This window comes from Polypterus senegalus, chromosome 14, assembly GCF_016835505.1.
Source record: "Polypterus senegalus isolate Bchr_013 chromosome 14, ASM1683550v1, whole genome shotgun sequence".
NCBI classification, from domain to species: domain Eukaryota; kingdom Metazoa; phylum Chordata; class Cladistia; order Polypteriformes; family Polypteridae; genus Polypterus; species Polypterus senegalus.
Genome location: NC_053167.1, coordinates 89,173,043 through 89,195,225, shown reverse-complemented (window position 1 = coordinate 89,195,225; position 22,183 = coordinate 89,173,043). Strand labels below are relative to the sequence as shown.

Here is a 22,183-nt window from a genome sequence, read left to right as displayed (position 1 = left end):
TATGCCATCCTCTCAATACAGGGCTTCCCCCATAAGAAATATGGTTAATTATATAAATCTTGCAGTCATTCTGTATCTTTCACAATGCTCATGATTTTCCAATATATACTTTACCGATTAAAAACCAGAGCAGAAACAACTTAAAATGGACCCAGAACACCTATTATATTAGTTTCCAAATAAAATGCAAGCTTTTTGTTAAAATAGTTTGTCAAAATGTTCTGCAGAAATTTATATTTTTTGTAAATTGGAACAAAATTCCTAAATACTGCAACAGCACAATAGCACACTTTACAATATATTATTTACTTTTAAGATATTACACATTGGGTTACTTTTAGTTCTATCCTAACATGGTAATTTAGTCATCAGCAGTTGCTAACCATTCATACAGAAAGATGCTTCACACACTTGCTGAATAATATCTCATTTGAATTGTTTTGACTCCACCCAAATTACTCTAAATACACTCAGTTATAAGACCTAACGTGCTACATAAATGTACTGCAGAAATATACAAAAGGAGGATCTTTTAAATTTCCATTAAAAAAAAATCTATTAAATTTACTTCAATAAATAATCCACAGATCCACATCAAAAATGAATGGGCAATGTGTTTCCCCTGATGCAATTGTTATTTTTCAGAACAATTTACCAAATACCCCCCAACCCTGTGTAATACAATTGTGAAACCTAAGGGATGATTTCAATAGTTTCCTTCTTTTATTATTATCCTACAGTTTTGTAGCAATCACCTGTTAATACTTTTTAATACTATTTTTTGTTTTTCTTTTTACATTTTAAAATTTAATCTTAAGCATTTGGAGTCTACTTGGGCACCTTCGCAATTATTTTAGGAACAGACTGTAAATGAAAACTAAACGTGATTGTGCAAACACATTTTTCTGTTAAAGTATATGGTAATTATTTTGGTAATGAATAAAGAATCAATTGTTTAAGTTATCAATATTTTCTTAGCATGAGAAAATAATATATAAGGGGAGGTGTACTTAATGCTTATTATCCATAGAATACACTTTCACAACTTTAAGACAACAGAATACAAACACACTTTATCAACAATCTCACATCATGGTCATTATTTCAGAATTCCATCACTCTTCAACAAATGATGGGTTAAAAACCAGTCACAACGTGTTATGGAAAAAATTAACATTTAAATAAATATATACAATTAATTTGTCTATCATCTCCAGAGCTGTGAAATTTTCTGGAAGTCCTGTGAGCTGCATTTTCCCCAAAGTCTTCTAGTCTCCCATCTTCACTTTAGATGTCTGGGGAAGAAAAGACGATCAATTATTCGCTTGTATTCTATATTTTCTTTGTTTAAAATTAACCTTTTTCTGTAACCAATATTATGCAACTTTAATTACGCAATACACCCAAACCCCACACACAAAGTATATTTAGGGATATATGCAAGTTTATATATAAAACAAAGAGTAACAGAGATAAGAAAAATTCTGATATACAGCAGTAATAGGAGAGACATCCCCAATTTATTTTAAAGTTATGCAAAAATTTTAGTTTTTCTATGTTAAATGCTTTTAAAAGCATACCTTCATTGATCAAAATGAATGAAATGTTTCTCAGATTCAGCTATACTGAAGAGAGAACTATGTTTTTCAACAGTACAAAGAAAATAAAAATACATAAAAAACCTTCCAGCTATCTGTTAAAATGCAAGACAAAGGCTGCTAAATAATTAGCCGGTAGAAAAGAAACATTTGGTCCATACAGGCACCTTCACCTTCAAAAACATTTTTTGTCTTACATGTTATTTTCAAAGGGGGCAATTACAGAAAAAAAAGAGGAAAACCAAAGCAAGCAAAAAAAAAAAAAAAAAAAAAAAGATGTCATCTCCTAAAACTTAAATATAAAAATGTCCAGTTTCACAGCCCATTTTCTAAAACAAAATGAACTATCATATCAAACTGGGGAGCTAAGTAAACATCTTATTGTTAATTGATGTCTGTATTTACATTACCACATGACAATTTAATAAATCAATTAAAATTACCTGTAAAATTGCAACAATGACACCGAATAAGCCAATGGCACTTCCAAAGATTTCCACAATGAGAATTTTTACAAAAAGGCTGGCATTTTGAGCATCAGCAAGTGCAGCTCCACTTCCAACAATACCCACACAAACCCCACAGAAAAGGTTGGAGAAGCCCACTGTTAAGCCAGCACCAAACATAGAATACCCTGTAATTAAAACAGAACATTTTTTTTTAGAATATATTAAAAAAAGTAACTGCTCATGCAGAACTAATATTTTTTCTTTGCCCGCTAACACTTATTGTTGTCTGGTTGGCAAATGTTTTAGAAGATAACTACTTATATGAAAGATTCATCCAACATGCATTTTATGTAATATTCAAATACAGAAACAACTAACTCAATAATATGTCACAAGACTGAAATAAGAAGACACAGTTTGCTATTATATTAAAATTAGTTTCAGCAGATAGCAATGCACAAAATTTCAACACCCCACGCCAATATTTTCAAATTTATTATTTTTACAGTGTCTGCAAATGTTTAGTACTCTGATTGATTGATTCATTTACCAATCAAGGCTTTACTGTAATACTAGCCATGTTACCCGACTTTGGGGCCTGCTGTCTTATGAAATTTTGTGGGCAGTTTTAGTGCTGCCAGTTAATCAGTGTGCTGTTTCACTTGTAAATATGAATATGTGTTGGGTGTTAAACCTACAGTGTCCGTGTTCGGGCCGGCTTCCACACTATATATACAGTTTAGGGGGTACACCTGTTTCCCCACCTTGGGTGTTACAACAGGACATGAAACATATCTAACTTTTGTAAGTACACTGCAAGGAATGAGCACGCGGAATTGCAGCTTCCTACCTATATGGAAAGTGGGAGAATTAGTGATGAGTCAGTGAGGACTTTGCCTTTTATATGTATAGATTTACACCTGCCAGTAAAGTTAATGTCAACCATGCAGAATGGTGCATGTTGCTCCAGTCACTTAAATCAATGTGAGAATATACTGATTATCAGAATTTGGAGAAGAACTGGTGACTTATTTTAAAGGATTAACAACACCTATGAAAATAGAAAATTACATTGACCAATATTAAAATACATCATTTGAATGTCTTTCTATATTAAGAAATCATCTCTTTTGTTATTTATTTTGATTAGTCCTTCATACAGATTCACCATATTTTATTTCATAAACTAAGATGTTAATGGTTTACCAAAGTAAAACAAAAATGAGTAGCTATTAAGTCTGCCTATTAGTAGCTAGAAAGTTTAACTGTTGATGTGTCCAGATTAATTTCTACTTTACTTTTTTTACACAATAAACCCTACCACACAACCCCCCAAAAATTGAAACAATGAATTGAAGTTGTCTTCTTTATTTTCTTTCAACAGGCTTTTAAAATGCCTTAAAAGACTAAATATTTTTATTCATCATTTCAATATTTTATATATACTAGGGGGCTTCGCCTCCTGCTCTCTGCGTTTTGCCAACCCCCGTTTTTGTTTTTCTGGATACACACTTAAGATTTTTTTTTTCTTTGAATTGTTGCTATTTCATTTTTATTTCAGAACTTCTGTAAAAACAATATTTGGAATCTTTGAGTCCCAATGTGCTAAATCTTTTTAATGAGGTCAGTTAAATGTGTTTTTAATGACTTTGTACCATAATGTAGGATACGTTTTTCTGTTTGGAATTTTAGGATTTTTTTAGTGCATCCGGAAAATATCACAGCGCATCACTTTTTCCACATTTTGTTATGTTACAGCCTTATTCCAAAATTGATTAAATTCATTTTTTTCCTCAGAATTCTACACACAATACCCCATAATGACAACGTGAAAAAGTTTGCTTGAGATTTTTGCAAATATATTAAAAATAAAAAAATTGAGAAAGCACATGTAAATAAGTATTCACAGCCTTTGCCATGAAGCTCAAAGTTGAGCTCAGGGTGCATCCTGTTTCCCCTGATCATCCTTGAGATGTTTCAGCAGCTTAATTGGAGTCCACCTGTGGCAAATTCAGTTGATTGGACATGATTTGGAAAGGCACACACTTGTCTATATAAGGTCCCACAGTTGACAGTTCATGTCAGAGCACAAACCAAGCATGAAGTCAAAGGAATTGTCTGTGGACCTCCAAGACAGGATTGTCTCGAGGCACAAAGCTGGGGAATGTTACAGAGAAATTTCTGCTGCTTTGAAGGTCCCAATAAGCACAGTGGCCTCCATCATCTGTAAGTGGAAGAAGTTCGAAATCCTAGAACTTCTCTAATCCTCTTCCTAGAGCTGGCCGGCCATCTAAACTGAGCGATTGGGGGAGAAGGGCCTTAGTCAGGGAGGTGACCAAGAACCCGATGGTCACTCTGTGGAGAGAGGAGAACCTGCCAGAAGGACAACCATCTCTGCAGCAATCCACCAATCAGGCCTGTATGGTAGAGTGGCCAGATGGAAGCCACTCCTTAGTAAAAGGCACATGGCAGCTCACCTGGAGTTTGCCAAAAAGGCACCTGAAGGACTCTCAGACGATGAGAAATAAAATTCTCTGGTCTAATGAGACAAAGATTGAACTCTTTGGTGTGAATACCAAGCGTCACGTTTGGAGGAAACCAGGCACCGCTCATCACCAGGCCAATACCATCCCTACAGTGAAGCATGGTGGTGGCAGCATCATGCTGTGGGGATGTTTTTCAGCAGCAGGAACTGGGAGACTAGTCAGGATAAAGGGAAAGATGACTGCAGCAATGTACAGAGACATCCTGGATGAAAACCTGCTCCAGAGAGCTCTTGACCTCAGACTGGGGCGACGGTTCATCTTTCAGCAGGACAACGACCCTAAGCACACAGCCAAGATATCAAAGGAGTGGCTTCAGGACAACTCTGTGAATGTCCTTGAGTGGCCCAGCCAGAGCCCAGACTTGAATCCGATTGAACATCTCTGGAGAGATCTTAAAATGGCTGTGCACCGACGCTTCCCATCCAACCTGATGGAGCTTGAGAGGCGCTGCAAAGAGGAACAGGCGAAACTGGCCAAGGATAGGTGTGCCAAGCTTGTGGCATCATATTCAAAAAGACTTGAGGCTGTAATTGCTGCCAAAGGTGCATCGACAAAGTATTGAGCAAAGGCTGTGAATACTTATGTACACGTAACCTACAGAGAATGCAGCTTGCTGTGTTTTAGTGAAACGTGGCTAACGACTACCATCCCAGATGCTAACGTGGAGCTACCCGGGTTTAGCACAGTTAGAGCGGACAGAGACGCAAGTACCTGCAGAAAGAAGAAAGGAGGAGGACTTGTTCTCTATGTCAATACAAAGTGGTGCAACTCAGGACATGTAAACGTTAAAATCTCCAATTGCTGCAGGGACATCGAACTGTTGGCCATAAGTCTGCGCCCCTATTACTTGCCCAGAGAGTTTGGACATGTGATTGTTGTTATTGTTTACATCCCCCCTCAAGCAAACGCGGAGATGGCGAGTGACATCATCCATTCCGCAGTTGCTAAGTTACAAACGCAGCACCCTGAGGCACTTGTGCTAATCGCTGGAGACTTTAACCATGTAATGCTGGACAAAACATTACCTGCCTTCTCCCAGTATGTGGATTGTAACACTCGGGGAAACAGGACTATCGACCTACTGTATGCAAACGTTAAAGACGCATACAGCGCCACCCCGCTGCCTGCGCTTGGGAAAGCAGATCATAACCTGGTTCTGCTTCAGCCTCAATACAAACCAAGAGTGAGGGCGCTACCTACAACTACACGCTCATTCAGGAAGTGGTCCCCTGAGGCAGAGCAGGCTCTGAGAGACTGCTTTGGAACTACAGACTGGGATATATTGCTTGGGTCACATAGTGAGAACATTGAAGAGGCTGTTGAATGCACAACTGATTACATCAACTTCTGTATGGACATTGTAGTTCCAGTAAGAACAGTATGCTGCTATGCTAACAACAAGCCATGGGTTACAAGTGACATCAAGGGCCTTTTGAACCAGAAGAAAAGGGCTTTTAAAGGTGGTGATCAGCATGAGCTCAAGCGTGCAGAAGGAACTCGAGTCCAGCTCAGGGGCGAAAGAGCAGTACAGGAGAAAGCTGGAGCAGAAGTTGCAGAACAACAGCATGAAGGAAGTGTGGGATGGGATGAAGATTATCACTGGCTGCAGCTCAAGCGGGTGCCGCCATCGAGACAGACGTGGAGAGAGCAAACCAAATGAACAACTTCTTTAATAGGTTTGATCACAGTAACCCACTCTCACCTCGAGTACTGCATCCTCCAACCATCCTTCTGCTGATACCAGCATAGGTGAGACATCCCCACCCACAATTACAGCAGCCCATGTGAGCAGAGAGCTGAAAAGACTTTGTGCCAGCAAAGCAGCGGGTCCAGATGGTGTATCGCCACGACTGCTGAAGGCATGTGCGTTGGAACTGGGGAGTCCTCTACAGCGCATCTTCAACCTGAGCCTGGAACAGGGAGAGTCCCAAGGCTTTGGAAAACATCTTGTATCACCCTGTCCCAAAGGTATCACGCCCTAGTGAGCTGAATGACTTCCGGCCTGTTGCTCTGACGTCACATCTGATGAAGACCATGGAGCGGCTGCTGCTTCACCACCTGAGGGCCACAGGTCCGCCACCCTCGACCCTCTGCAGTTCGCATACCAGGAGAAGGTGGGAGCGGAGGATGCCATCATCTATATGCTACACGATCCCTCTCCCACCTGGACAGAGGCAGTGGTGCTGTAAGAATTATGTTTTGGACTTCTCTAGCGCCTTCAACACCATCCAACCTCTGCTCCTTAGAGACAAGCTGACTGAGATGGGAGTAGACTCACACCTGGTGGCATGGATTGTGGACTATCTTACAGACAGACCTCAATATGTGCGTCTTGGGAACTGCAGGTCTGACATTGTGTTCAGCAATACAGGGCGCCGAGGGGACTGTACTTTCTCCGGTCCTGTTCAATCTATATACATCAGACTTCCAATATGACTCGAGTCCTGCCACGTGCAAAAGTTCGCTGATGACACTGCTATTGTGGGCTGCATCAGGTGTGGGCAGGAGGAGGAGTACAGAAAGTTAATCAAAGACTTTGTTAAATGGTGCGACTCAAACCACTTACACCTTAACACCAGCAAGACCAAGGAGCTGGTGGTGGATTTTAGGAGGCCCAGGCCCCTCATGGACCCTGTGATCATCAGAGGTGACTGTGTGCAGAGGGTGCAGACCTATAAATATCTGGGAGTGCAGCTGGATGACAAATTGGACTGGACTGCCAATACTGATGCTCTATGTAAGAAAGGTCAGAGCAGACTATACTTTCTGAGAAGGTTGGCATCCTTCAACATCTGCAGTAAGATGCTGCAGATGTTCTACCAGACGGTTGTGGCGAGTGCCCTCTTCTACGCGGTGGTGTGCTGGGGTGGCAGCATAAAGATGAAAGACGCCTCACGCCTGGACAAACTTGTTAAGAAGGCAGGCTCTATTGTAGGAGTAAAGTTGGACAGTTTAACATCTGTGGCAGAGCGACGGGCATTAAGCAAACTCATGAATCATGAATAATCCACTGCATCCACTGAACAGTGTCATCTCCAGGCAGAGGAGTAGCTTCAGTGACAGACTTTTGTCACTGTCCTGCTCCACTGACAGACTGAGGAGATCGTTCCTCCCCACACTATGCGACTCTTCAATTCCACCCGGGGGAGTAAATGCTAACATTAATTTTATTTTATTTTTTCATTTTTATTACTATTTAATTTAATTTATTATTATTTTAATATTGTTTCTTTGTATCAGTATACTGCTGCTGGATTATGTGAATTTCCCCTTGGGATTAATAAAGTATCTATCAATCATGCGATTTCTCAGTTTTTTTATTTTTAATAAATTTGCAAAAACATCAAGTAAACTTTTTTCATGTTGTCATTATGGGGTGTTGTGTGTAGAATTCTGAGGAAAAAAATGAATTTAATTCATTTTGGAATAAGGCTGTAACAACAAAATGTGGAAAAAGTGATGCACTGTGAATACTTTCCGGATGCACTGTACATCATCAGCAGTTAATTTTTTTTGCAAAGCAACCAGTAAATGCATGTGAGGTAAACTCAATTTTTGAAATTCCCTTGACTTAAACTTCAAAGCCTTACAATATTTACATACTTTTGACATATCACCAATGTCCATATATTTGATTTCTATTCACCTTTACGTTATTTCTCCGATTAATAATTTCTCTTTCTTTGCGCTAATGCGATGCTTACTTTCTTTGTTTTGACACTGTCATTTTTTTCTGCTTTCATATTCTGGATCTTGCTCTGCATGTGTTTCTACAAGTCTTTTGAATTCCAGGTTTCATTATCTGTAACCTGCTCTACATGTGTTTGGCCCCTTGTTTTTTAACCTCTTTATGGCATTTTACTTTGTTTTCTACACTGTCTTATTTCTGACCTCGCTTTATCCTGCTTTTGTTTTTTTTTTTTTATACTTTCTAATTTTCCTACTGTCATATTATTTAACTTTCTCCATGTGTATCGCACCAACTTTTTTTTTTGAGTCTTTCGAATTCCACTTGTTTCATAATCTCTAACCTGCTCTGCACGTGTACAGCGCCAACGTCCGGATTGGACGTGCTTTTTTTTTTTTCCCCAATTCCACTTGTTCCAGGCTGATAATCACTCCTTATTTTCTGAATTTGCACCTAGATTATTCTTTTTCTTTTTTTGTTTCTCCAACGCTTTTGAGTCCATTTTCTCTGTGCTGCTTTCTTTGCTTATTCGTCTATGTTTCATTTATAACGTATTGTCCTTATACACTTTATATGCGCAGAGAACCCTGGATCTGTGTGTGCTCAAAGCCAAAACACAACTGAGTGTGTTGCTGCTCGTGCTGTTATTTGGTTGTAAGTAGGGCGTGTCTTGCAAGAATCTCATGTTCTGCGTCATCGCTAGATGGTCCTGGATCAATCTCTTGGCACAAAGTCTCATGTTTAAGGTCCCCGCGAGACATCCGTGTCCAATCTCTTTAGTCTTGCGGGTCTTTTAAGTGTCTTCCGTGATCTTATAAGATCATGTCTCGTCACCCTTCCGTTTCTCTCCAGGATTTTTTTTTTAATAATAGATATAAATTTAAATATAAACAAATAAGAGTTTCATTTTTAAGAACTGACAACTAAAAAGTGAACCAAAAATGCAGTTTCAACATTTTGCTATCTGCAAAATATTAGTAGATGACAATATGTCAGAATGACAAATTAGATGATGCTTGGCAAAAAAGATAGTCCTATAAAGAGCTGTCAAAAATTTATACTAACACTACACCGCCATAGCATAGGGTGGTGTAAGAATAGGAATGGAAAACGGTGAGAAAGGAATTCAGAAATCAAGAAGAAAGAAATACTTCTTGAAAGACGCAGTTGTGAATAGGTGTTTTGCTGGAGACGACAGATAATGAGTCGAAAGATCATATATATGTAACCACCCACACAATTCTGGTCGGGACTTAGACTATGAATGCATAATAGTGTGTGCATATATAATTATTATTTACAAACATGTAAATAAACATCAATAAGAATAAAAATATACTACTTTATAAATCTTGATCTTATGTTCATTACAGCATAATATCCTAATTGATGGTCAAAAGGGAAACAAAACACTCTAATTATGCAATTTTCATTATGTTATAACTTAAGTTTATTACTTAGAAAATCACCCGTAAAATCCCGGAACATCGAGAAGTGTGCGAACTGATGAAATGTAGAATCGTCTTTGCAACTGAAATCATCCCCGCATAAATCAAAGTCATCCAGACGATCTGGATCTGCATAATTGGATCTGGACCACCCTATTGTTTTAACTGTTTACCCTTAATCTGGTGCACAGTGCATTATCCGTTATGTGCTCTTCACCCAGCTAAAATTATTCAATTAAAAATTGCGTGTGCCCGATTTTACATTAAAAGATTAATGCTTTTAAGAACTGTAAATGTGAGGATTATTTGTACTTCATAGTATTACTTTAATATTCCCAGACGGTACTGTTTGATATGCCTTTTGGGTGCCAAATCCCATTGCATTATAATAATGACAGTGTTTATTTTCGTCAGATTGTTTTACTGAGCTACATTTCCCCTACCTACAGTATATATGCTTCTGTGTACAATGCAAGCAGTTTATAGTGCCAAACAATAGGCTATTTAAGTATCATATTAATGATCATTCTTAGTAACAATCTGATGTGCACTGCCGATGGTTCCTTAAAATGCAGGATTTTACGGAACATGAACACTTACAGCCGCTCGGAGAAAGACGGCTTCATTCTTGGTGGTTTATTCCCTTTACACTTTTTTAAAATCGGTTCCGGATTTGCTTTCGTTTGAAGCGATGCCCAAACCGTCCACATGCAGTGACTGAGTAGACCCACGTGTATGTGCATATGTTTTGGATTATTGTAAAAAATTATAATATATATATAAATATATATATATATAAATATATATATAAAATCTTTAATTGAGAGTCCGCAAACACCTATGTTGCTCTTCTTACTGAATTGACGGATAGGTTTCTATGTATTTAATTTACACCTTACATTACAAAATGTTAAGTTCTATTATTGCAAATGAATATATTTAAACGTTTCATGCTAAATTAGTTATGATAACAAAATCAAACATTCTCTATGAGTGATGCTGGCGCCTTGCCATTTCTTAAATTTAATTTAATTCTCTTTCTCCACAGTGCGACATTAAAGACCTGATTAGACTGATTTTTTAATTTTGCACATTGTGCTGCATTTTTTATTTGGCATGTGGATACCGATCTCTTTCACTTATGATATCTAAACGTCCGTTTTATTTTAGGTTCAGACCACGTGGATTTCGTTGGATGCACTTTTTGCTATAATACATTTAATCTGGAAGTTAAATTACTTAATTTGAATGCGTGTGATTTTTCTCCTAAGTAAATATCCTTGAACATTAACTACTTCTTATCCCCAGTGTTTTTTATAAAAAAAAAAAAAAAAAGGTTTATTTATACCTGCTTGGTAATTCTTTGCCCCAATTGTATCAGGTGTACTTCCAGAAAAGCTCTACAAAAAAGAAACAGAAATACAGAAGTTGGTATTGTGTAACAGACAACTCAAACTGAAATAATCAAGCATTACCCTACTTGGAGGGCCTTCATCGTGACTCATCTAACATAATCCGGCTAGGACTATTGTGTAAACACTCATGTTGATCCTAATAACATTAGATTAGTAAGACAAGAGAACACTCTTTGACCTACAGATATACTTTCCCATCACAATCTAAAATCTGGTTTGTAACCTTAACAGCAGTATTAATGAAAGACTTGACTAGCCTAAAAACTGCTTGATTATTTACTTTTCAAGGTGTCAGCTGCACACTCGGTTGGGTTTTTTTTTTTTTTGAAATCACAATCACAAATATTTTTTTTACTATTAAGTATGTATTAAATGATCCACAAAAGGATTGATAATTACTTCTGTTCCAATATCCCACCAATAGCATGCAGAGTGATTTGAAAATTGATTTTGTGAGTCTTGTTCAATAAAAAATGGAGTACAAGCAAACTATAGAAGTATAGGAAAAATTATCATGTAATGATAGTTTCCCTAAATTCCAAAAACAATTTAAATCAAAACATTTAGGTTTATATAAAACAAACAAAAAACCTGGCTGATCTTTCTTATTCCTAGAAAAAACTATGATATGTAGAAGACAGGACAGCAAGCAAATACAGTATATTATTCAATTGAGGGATTTATCACAATGACAGAGTGCTTTAGTATATTTGTCAGGATGACACAAAAGTGAAGACAAGAACATATCAAAACACTGAAACTTAAAACCTGGATGATTATCCTCCAAAATGCTGGGAACAAAGTTAATTTTGACAAGTATCTGACAAGTGTCATTTGATTGAGAAAAATCATTTTCAAAACTATTCTACAAATAGTTGAGTCCATGCATATACTAGGACAGTATTAAAATAGTTGATCTATATAATTGATTAAAACTAAACAACTCCTACAAAGTATGCTGCTAAACAAAGATATTTTTTTATGTCCCAACCAAATTTCATCAAGCATACCTCAGCCATGTTACTGATGACAATTGCCATAATAATTCCATAGATGGCAACAGCTTCACAGAAAATGATGCTATGAATTAAAAGAAGAGTAAAAAATATTAAATACTCTGTCTTGACTTAAAATGCATTTTTGACTTGTTTAAGCTTGCTTTTCCTAACAAACTCATCTAACCAGTGGGTCTGTTGCTACCGTTCATCAACAGTATCCAGAATATACTTTTTGCTGTTCAGAAAAAATAGTTTTATCCAGTTCTATGTCAAGTATGAGACAAAACAAAAAACAATGAAAATAAAAAAGGAGTAATTTTACATATTAAATATCTGAGAAAATAAAACATTTTAAATTATCCTAACATTAATCTAAACAAAATATTTTCTGTCCGTTAAGCAAATTTTGTATTGCACGATTACTTATTTGCTGTTAACAATATTCACTTTGTGTATACGTATAACTTTCAGCCTTTCATGTTATTTTTTTGTAATTTTCTTTGTATCTAACATACATGTTTAATATGACATGTTTAATTCAATGCAAGGTTACTGGGGACAGCTTATCCTGGAAGCACTATATGCAAGACAACAAATCACTCTGGACAGAACACTAGTCCATTTCAGATCCCTCTCATGCGTCCACCTAAACTCACTCAGAGGCAATATTTAATCAGCAATCAACCTAAAACACACATCTTTGAGAGTGAATAAAACCCACACAGAGAATGCACAAACTTCACATTAAAAGCGACCTGGTGAAAGATTTGAACCCAAGACAAAGGATCCTTGAGGTGGAAGTGCTCCCCATCACACCTTCGTTCTACCCTCTCTGTATCTTGATCCAACAGGCAAACTTCACACAGGGATGCCCCAAGCCATGAACCATGATCTCCTTACTGCGAAGCAGCAGTGTTACCACTGTGCCAACGTACTGCCCCTCGTATCGAATCCTACTTAATTGAAAACTATTTTTATTTTGTAAAATTCCCTTTTTTTTTTTTTCAATTTCTTATATGCCACACATACTCTCCTACACATGTATATATGCTAACAGTTTGTTTTCTTTAGATATACGGCTCTGTCTTTATATAATCTTGGATTCCACTTTCAGCTTTGTGTAACTACTGTACATTGTGTTTATGTTGATGTAAATAATTTATCTAGATCACTAATGGTAGAAAAGAAATCAGTAAATAAAAAAAGCCTTCCACAATATTAACTGAAAATGAATGTGCCACCACATAGATGATTATTATATCCTGAATAAAATCTACCTATATTTATATCTACTGTATATTTTGTATATTGTCAACAAATCTGCAAAATTTCACAATTAAAACAGTGCTGTGTGAGTTATGAACAGATAATTCTGTACATCTTTCACTGGTTAATAATGATACCTGATGTATAAGCACAAATATATTTTCATATTTACTGTCATGATTTTCATATTTACTGTCATGATTATGGTGAAATTCTTACTTAAACAAATGTATATTAGTTTAGTGATATACTTTATTTTAAAGTAGGCTTCTTTGTTGATCTTTACCATTTGTAGCAGTAGTTTGCAGGAACCACAGATAAACATTGCCACAAGCATATGAAAGCTCAATTATAGAGAAAAGAAAAAATACCTGACAAGATTTTTTGTTTTAATCCTGGGAGCTTTCACTCCACCACCTATAATGCTGGACCCAGTGATATAAATGCCCCTGCAGAACAAAAATAATTACATTTAAATTCACTAAAAACACACCTCATTAATAAGAACGAACAACACATGTATGCAAAAAAGTGTTTTGCATCACGTTTAAAATAATACCTGTTTTACAGAATATTTGTTACTGTTTTAAAGAGTTACTGATACGTCTTCAATTTAGATAACAACAGTGACAAATACTGCATCAAAATTTCACAACACTAGTTTACAGACAAACATGACACACATGCGGATACTCAGACAAGTTTTAAATTGTACAAATATGCTTTAAGAATATATAGCAATGCCTGACTCCAATAATGTGATACTTACAAAAATGTTAAAGTTCACTGAAAATACTATTAAAATTGAACATTGGGGGTAAAGTAGACTAGGTCCTGTTGGCAAAGTTTATGAATCTAAATAGGAAGTGTGTGTGCAAACTAATGTCTTTTATGGACTGTCAAATCTTAACTTCACCTAGTACATAATTAAAAGGTATTTTGCAAAGCACACAATAAATCAGTTCAAAAGCAGTAACCATGAATGCATCAGTTTTCTGCTTAATTCATTTAGAGAATATGCGAGATTAAGCCTATCCTAGCAGCATAAGAATCAAGAGTTTAATTGAAAAATTCCCAGGCAAGTTAGGTCAAGAAGTGGTTTGTATTTTTATCTTTATCCTTAGCTTTAAAAAGAGTTACAGACTTTTAAACAGAGAATTCAACAATACAAATGTACATGTGTTAACAATTGCTAACTGAGGTTTTTAAAAATAATTAATATACACTGGACTGTTTTGAAAAAATGAATACCTCGGGAGGGTGTCATGCTTGTTATTTTAAAAAGGTGGAATATTTTACAGAATTCTGCTAATGTAACTGAAGATCATCATACACGTCACATGTGGAAATCATAACTCTTTCCGCACTACACAAATGTGAGAAACTATTCAGAATACAAAATGTGAGCTAGTTTGCTAAATCTGAGGTTACTAAATTTTCCTGTCAGATTAGCAATTTTGACGGTATCTATAATCCAGTGTGCTACTACATCTTTTAATGAATCACCTGTGAAAATTCCAGTACTATTATTAGTGTATAAATGGGTCATTTCAATTACATGGTCTAGGCCTCTGGGACACAAACCAACACGGCTCAGAATATTCTTCTTTAGAAGCTGCTCTGAACTTCTCGGCTACAAACAGCTAGCAATCCATTTTTGCTCTGCCTCAATGTTCACTTGTAGGCTTTCAACTGTATTTTTATGGATGGTTCCATTTTAGCTAGGCATTCACAGGACGTTTCTTTTTTCTGCAACAACATGAGTTTTTGGGACGCTCATTTTTACCATGCCAAGAAGAGTTATAGTTACCATAAAGGTCAGGGAGCATACACTGGTACAGCGTGTTGCTGCATATACCACACAACAAAAAATCTTAGGATCCTGGCTGGCAGCCCCCCAGTCAGACACATGGTCCAGTCCCACTCTCTGAAAATGACCCTCTATCTGCTGCAGCCAGGTGTTACGTGGGCATCCTCTTGGCCTGGTCCAATCTCAATCTTTGAAGAGACACGAGAGCCCTGATCATTGACTCCATGAAGATCACAGCATCGACACTAAAGTCAAGATCAGAGAATCTTTCTTCACTCCCCATTTCAGTGTCTTGTAAAACCTTTGTTAATGTTTGTGTGAAGCATTTTAGAACTTTTCATCCAACCAGCCTTTCAAGAAGCCAAAATTTTTACTTCCGATTCTGCCATACCCACTAAATGGAATGACCTCTCTAGCAAATAAAAGATAATTCTATTCAAGAATTGCTTACTAACCAAATAACTACCCAAACAGCATTACCCAGTAGTAAAATACAATAACTACCATTATTATGAATGTATGTAACAATTATTGCTGTGTGTCATTTAAAAAGACCAATAAATAACTCAATTAAATTCAAAGCCATATGGTACAGGGAGTAAAGCATATGTTGTCTGAATTTTAAATTTAAACCTTCAGAAAAATGTAACAATTACTAATTACAAAAATTAAAAAAAGAAATAGTACATACATATTTTGATTATATTTTACAACTGTAAACAAAAAAAGTGCACTATATCAACTTCATGCTTAAACCGTTCATTGCAATGGTTAACGGATAAAAGAGAACTCTGACTTTATTACAGCACAGGTTGAATTTTTTTTTTAATAAAACTTTTGTAATTTAACATCCAAGAGCATTAAATTCAGTGCTGCATGTTAATATTAAACATGAAACAATGTATTTATTATGCATTAGAAAAGGGATTTTCAACAGAAAGATACAGATGAAAACAACAAGTATCAAAATAAAACTATTGGTCATTCTAATCAGTTGTATTTTGGGGTAGCAGCATTACAACATTATACAATTAGCATACAAGTTATTTTACTCTTTTTATATACCCAATCCTTTGTTTTCTCTCTCTCCATTAAATGAAATAAAAGTAAGAAAAGTAGGGTAGATTTTAATGACACAAAAATTGTTCACAGAAAAAAGAACTTACCAAGCAGCACCAACAACAGATAAAGAAATAGCCAGGCTGATACCCAGATTTGCCCACATGTATGGTGTTGTTTCTGTTAAGAACCTAAAATTAAAGTGTAAACAATAGAAAACTGAAGACATTTTGGAATATTGCTCTAGCTATGTAACTGAACTAAGCAAGATATTGCATGTAATTCAAGCAGAAAGGCATAGAGGAATAGTTTATTTTTGTTTCTCAATTAATTCTATAATGAGATAAAAGTGCAAATAGTGCCAACCTTTCATCAACACTTACAATAAACAAATATACAGACAATGACTTTTCAGTCTATTGACAGGAGTCTAAAGGATTCTATGACTGATAGTTTAACATTAGGAAATAAATAAATAAATAGGTTCACAGTTTACAATAAACTGGTATACTAGTTTTTTTCTGAGGAAAACATGATAAATATGAATGCATTATGAACAAAAAACTAACATTCACAGTCTAACTGGTTATGTTATAAATTACAATTTGTAACAAATTAACACAAAATGACAAATTATGAAATAAATAGCAGTGGAAATAAGAAAGCCATTTAGAAAGGTACCATCCAGAAAAATATCTTTTGTTAAATAAAAAGTGTTTAAAAAATTAGGCCATTTTAAAATAAAACCAGTAACAATTAACTTTGCCTACTTTAAAACCTAGTTGTCCGAGCATATTTCTATATCCGAGTTCACTCCCTCAGCACTGCCATTCAACTATACTTGTACCTCTGTCTTAAATTGCAAACCAATTAAATTCAATTGTGTGTTATGGTCTAAACATGTACTATTCTCTTTTTTGTGATTGCTCTCAGAATATACTTTGATAATCAGGAAGACTAACTATTATTTATCTTAAAGATGTAAACATAATCTTTAACATGCCTGCATTATAGACTGTTGAAGAGAATTACAAAATCTTTTTTCTTTTGGCATCCCAAAGGAAATACAGTGCTACTCTGCTAAAATCTTTCCCAAATATTCAGTTCAAACTAAAGATTTTCCAAATAAAGGACACGCATAACAAAATTATATATATAGTCAGCGCTATAAGGGACACAATTTTCATAATTTTGCCACTGTATACAATGTATTTGAAATAAAGAAAAATTGTGGGTTTTTTTTTTCCCATCCCACATATGGACCTGACTGTATTGTCATTTTTTATTTAACAAAAAGTGCTAATGGGACCAAAAAACTCAAGTATGGCATGTATCATGCATTATCTGTTTGTTTGTTTACTACAAAAAAATACTTACCAAGCTACATCAAATCGAAATCCAAGATCAAATATTGTATAACATGTACCTGGAATAAACAAAAAATTCTATTACTTCTGTGCATATCTACACATATACACATTCAAAATGTTAACTTTTACTCTGATATTTTGAGCTTGTATAGAGAGGTTAGAAGCATGCGCTGATACAGCAAATTGCTGTACCCACCACACGACAAACCAACTCAGGATCCCAGTTTAGGACCCGAGTGCAGCCATGCAATGGGTGACACCTCAGCGCCACACTAGTTCAGATGGAATGTGTGAGGTTTTTTTATGGTGGCTGGAGTGACAATTCTGCCACCAACCCTCAGGTTTTTCACTGCAGGTTGAAGGGCCTACATACAGGGCTGGATGCAGATTAACGTCATACCTAGGACGGAGCAATTGCAGGTTAAGAGTAACTTCATATTTACCAAGTTAACCATTTTTCAATAATATTTAAATGTTTAAATAGAAACCCTACTCTAGAATTGATGGTGAAAATAAGATTTTAGAATCAGTTTTGCAATTTAAAAAAAGACAAAAAAACCACTGAAATACCATATTGACACGAGGATTCAGTATTTGGGGACTGACAGACATTCATTCATTCATGCATGCATAGCTATTTCCAGGTCTCTCTAGAGATGTTCAATTAGGTTAAAGTCCAGGTTCAAGGACATTCCCAGAATTACTTCTAAGCCACACCTGTGTTGTCTTTTCTTTGTGCTTAGGGTCACTGTCCTTTTGGAAAGTTAGTCTTTGGCCCAGTCAGCGCACTCTACAGCATGTTTTCATTAAGTATACCTCTGTATTGTGCTCTGATCAGCTTTCTCTTACCCCTGACTAGATCCTCAGTCCCCACCCTGACTAGATCCTCAGTCCCCAACCCAACAGCATGATGCTGTCACCAGAATATCTCACTTTTGGAATTGTATTATGTAGGTGGTGAGAACTGCTTGCTTTCTCCTAAACATAACACTTAGAATTGAGAACAGTTCAATGTTGGTTACATCAGCACAGAGAACCTTGTTTCTCAAATGCCGAGATTCTTTTAGGTGCCTTTTTGCAAAGTTCAAGTGGGCTTTCATGTCTCATTTCCTGAGAAGAGGGTCTCCATCTAGCCAATCTGCCAAAAAGCCCAGATCAGTGGAGTGTTGCCTCTGGAAGTTTTTCTCTGGGGTTGCCAGCTCTAGGAAGAGTAATGGATGTTCCAAACTCCTTCCACTTAAGAATTACAGAGGCTAATGTGTTCTTGGAAACTAAAATGTTTTGTAGCTTTCCCCATCTCTGTGCCTTATGACAATCCTAAAGTTCTGCAGGCAGTTCCTTTGGCCTCATGTCTGGCTTTTGCCCACATACACACTGTCAACTGTGGGACCTTCTACAGGAAGGTATATGCCTTTTAATCACATCCAGTCAGTTAAATTTACCACAGTTGAATCAAACAAGGTATAGAAACCAATGTCAATCATGATAAATAGAAACGGATGCTGCAAAGCCCAATGTCAGGTATCATAAATTATTCTAATATCTTGTTTTGCTTTGTCATTCAGGGGTAGTGAATGTTACTTCAAGGAAAAATAAAGAATTTAAACAATATTAGAATAAAGTTGCAACATAAAATTTGAAGAAAAAAAAAAAAAAAGCGAATGGGTCCAAATACTTTCTGAATGCACTGTTATCCTAATAGACATAGAATGGGTGATCCTTGTTTCATTAAAAGCAAACACGCACAAATATATGAAATGTGTCAGTGTAAGATGAAGATTTTGCTTTTATAGCTTTGCATTATTATTGTTAACTGGGTTAATTTTACAGGAAAGTGCAGAAAACATCAATCACTTCAATAGTTCTATTTTAATGAACCATTTTAAAAACATTTTGGTTACAGTATGGAAAAAATTGATTTGCAAACATGTAACACTTTAGGTCTTTACATCCATCCATCCATCTTAGAGCCACACTGCAGACTCATCTATAAGCATGAATAGGATATGACACTCCATGTCTACCTGTTAAGCTGTCCACCATTTCCTGCAGACTAATAACTGCTGCCAAATGGCTCTGCTGTTCAATATTTGTAACTTCAATAGTGCATTGAGGACTCTTGCTGTATTCATAAACAAGAAAAGACGCTATAAATGGCCTGCAAAGCTGGAGCCCTAAGTGGTACAATTTGTAGAAAACGATGATAATTTACCAAGTCCTGACACAATGTTGACCTCTTACCTTTTTTCAACACTACAAAATAAAAAAAACGGATAAACAGTCAAGTCATATATTAACTTTCAAGTCACACTGTAATTGGAGCAATGTTTTACAATAACAAAAAATAGAGCTTATTTTTAATTGCTTTTTGTGTAGACAGAATAGAAAAACAACAACCTTGTATCCTCTCCAAATGCTATTAGAAAGTCACATAAATGCAGAGAAAGTTGAGATATTAAAAGTGGTAACCCCAACATTTTTATAGCGAGTCAACACAGCATGCTTGTTCTGCTGGGCTCCACTTCTTTAATATACTAGGATGAAACTTATGAAAAAAGTTATCTGGCTATTGTACATAAACACTTGGAGAACGGCTGGAAAGCAAACCAAGTAACAAACTCACTTCTTCAACTTCTATTCATCAGAAAGAAGGCAACTGAAAAATCCAATTTCACTTAAATAACTATATAAATATTGTGAAAAAATACATAATTTGGACAATTGGTCGCAAACATACTAAAATCATCAATTGTGTTTCATCATAATTAACATAGGAAATAAAGTGGTTGGGGGGAAAAAAAAAAAAATCACACAGCAAAAACTGCAAATTCTAGGAATGAAAAAGTCAAGTGGTGCGTGAAAATGCTGCAGTTCTATGAAAATTCTACCCATTTAAGACTGATCTTTTACAAAATATAAACTGTAACAGGACACTAAAAACACCATGCATAAAGTTAGTCAGTCATGTGATGAATTTTTGTTCTGCTTTTGGCAATTACTAATTGCTTAACAATTATTTCCTTTCCTCTTTTAAAACTATATTAATGGATGTGCAAGCCGATAGCATATATAAGAGATGGATATAAGAAAAAGGGAGAACCTTTATAAATAGCATGCATGCCATTACACTACATCCTTAGTTTAAACAAGATATATTAATTTTCTAACATAAATGGAAATGTGTGATACAAAATAAAATTTCACTTAACAACTGACATTTAACATGACCATCTTTTAAAGAGGAAGGGTGTTTTTGCCTTACATTTGCCTCAGAAACCATACACAGAAAAGTAAGATAACTCCTGGGTCTTTTATTACTAATCAAAGCAAAAGTAATGAATTAGTTACTGAAAATGGACAGGCAATGATGATTTACTTTATAAAAACAATACTCCTGTGGTGGCAAGAAATAAACACCTTATCTCTCAATGACACTGGTTCTCTCTACCTCACGGTTATTTACATTAAACAGTAGTGGAGGGATAGGTTCCTCCTGACATCGCCGGTTACAACCTAATCCGACAAGAAAATACTGTTTTTGAAGCAACAATCTTGAGAAACTTTAAACTTAAGTAGTGACGTAACAAAGCAGTCAGGCTTGTTAAAAGGCATCATTAAATGGAAACATTTTTGGGATATACAATAAATACATTCTTGTTTAAAAAACGTGTGTAGATAGATAGATAACATTACTCTGTCCTTCCTACATGTAAACTAAACATTCTGATTATTCGCTCGAAAAAAAAACAAAAAAAAAACTGCGAAACACTGTTCACTTTCAACTGTGATTTTAACACGACCTCAATGAAATTTTACGAACCACTCGTCGACATTCACTTCTCCAACAGTGTTTCCTCTAAACTGTCACAGACAAGCATCATGGTTTCATACTACAGTATATAAAAATATTCGTACTTTTTTTTGACCTTACCCGACTGCATTCGAAAACGAGTGTTTAATTAAAAACCGCACAGCGTTAAATGTGTTTTAACGGTGTCCCGTTTTATTTCAAATCAAGGCTTATTTTCAGGGAAAACTAGAACTGGCTGAAATAAGGTACGTCCCTATTCAACGCATAAGTTAAATAACAATACTAAAATAATAAACTTTTAAAAACATACACATATAAATGTCATTACCAAAGTGCAGAGCTGTAGCTTCCATGTAACTACATTATTTCTAAACACAAATCATTAGGGAGAAGAAAAGAAAGCAAGGCCCATATTAATATATAGAAAACAATGATTATGAACGGAACTAACCGTCTTATCTTTACAGTCACAGCCACTACAATTTAATAAACAAAAAATAATGGAAAATGAATAAACGATTATAGCCTTACCGACAATAATAAGGGTACTCCAGAAGGCCAAAGTGACCCCCGTGTAGAAAAGAGCATGCCCATTCATATTGCTTTCACTAGATAGTCCGCTCTCTAACCGTAACACAAGGATGTGTTAGAAAAAAAACTCCCACAATACGGATTATTCTTTTTATTTTTGCAAATGAACTGCAAGCCTGCTTTCCCGAATGCGA

General features: G+C 35.8%; 1 protein-coding gene across 1 annotated transcript; it reads right to left on the bottom strand.

The window, feature by feature from the left end:
* Positions 1-1,253: 1,253 nt before the first annotated feature.
* atp6v0b (ATPase H+ transporting V0 subunit b) lies at positions 1,254-22,056 on the bottom strand. The gene is made up of 8 exons (XM_039734747.1): positions 21,990-22,056; positions 17,655-17,703; positions 16,385-16,468; positions 13,780-13,857; positions 12,155-12,224; positions 11,078-11,129; positions 2,042-2,232; positions 1,254-1,295 (listed from the first exon to the last, which is right to left on the bottom strand). The coding sequence occupies exons 1-8, from the start codon at positions 22,054-22,056 to the stop codon at positions 1,269-1,271; spliced, it is 618 nt and encodes a 205-aa protein (XP_039590681.1). The 3' UTR covers positions 1,254-1,268.
* Between the last annotated feature and the right edge of the window lie 127 nt (positions 22,057-22,183).

Coding starts and splice junctions, on each gene's coding strand:
- atp6v0b (XM_039734747.1), bottom strand. CDS start 22,056: ATGAATGGGCATGCTCTTTTCTACACGGGGGTCACTTTGGCCTTCTGG. Junction 17,704..21,989: donor GAGTACCCTTATTATTGTCG/GTAAGGCTATAA, acceptor TGTTTATTCCAG/GTACATGTTATACAATATTT. Junction 13,858..16,384: donor TCTGTTGTTGGTGCTGCTTG/GTAAGTTCTTTT, acceptor TTTGTTCTGCAG/GGGCATTTATATCACTGGGT.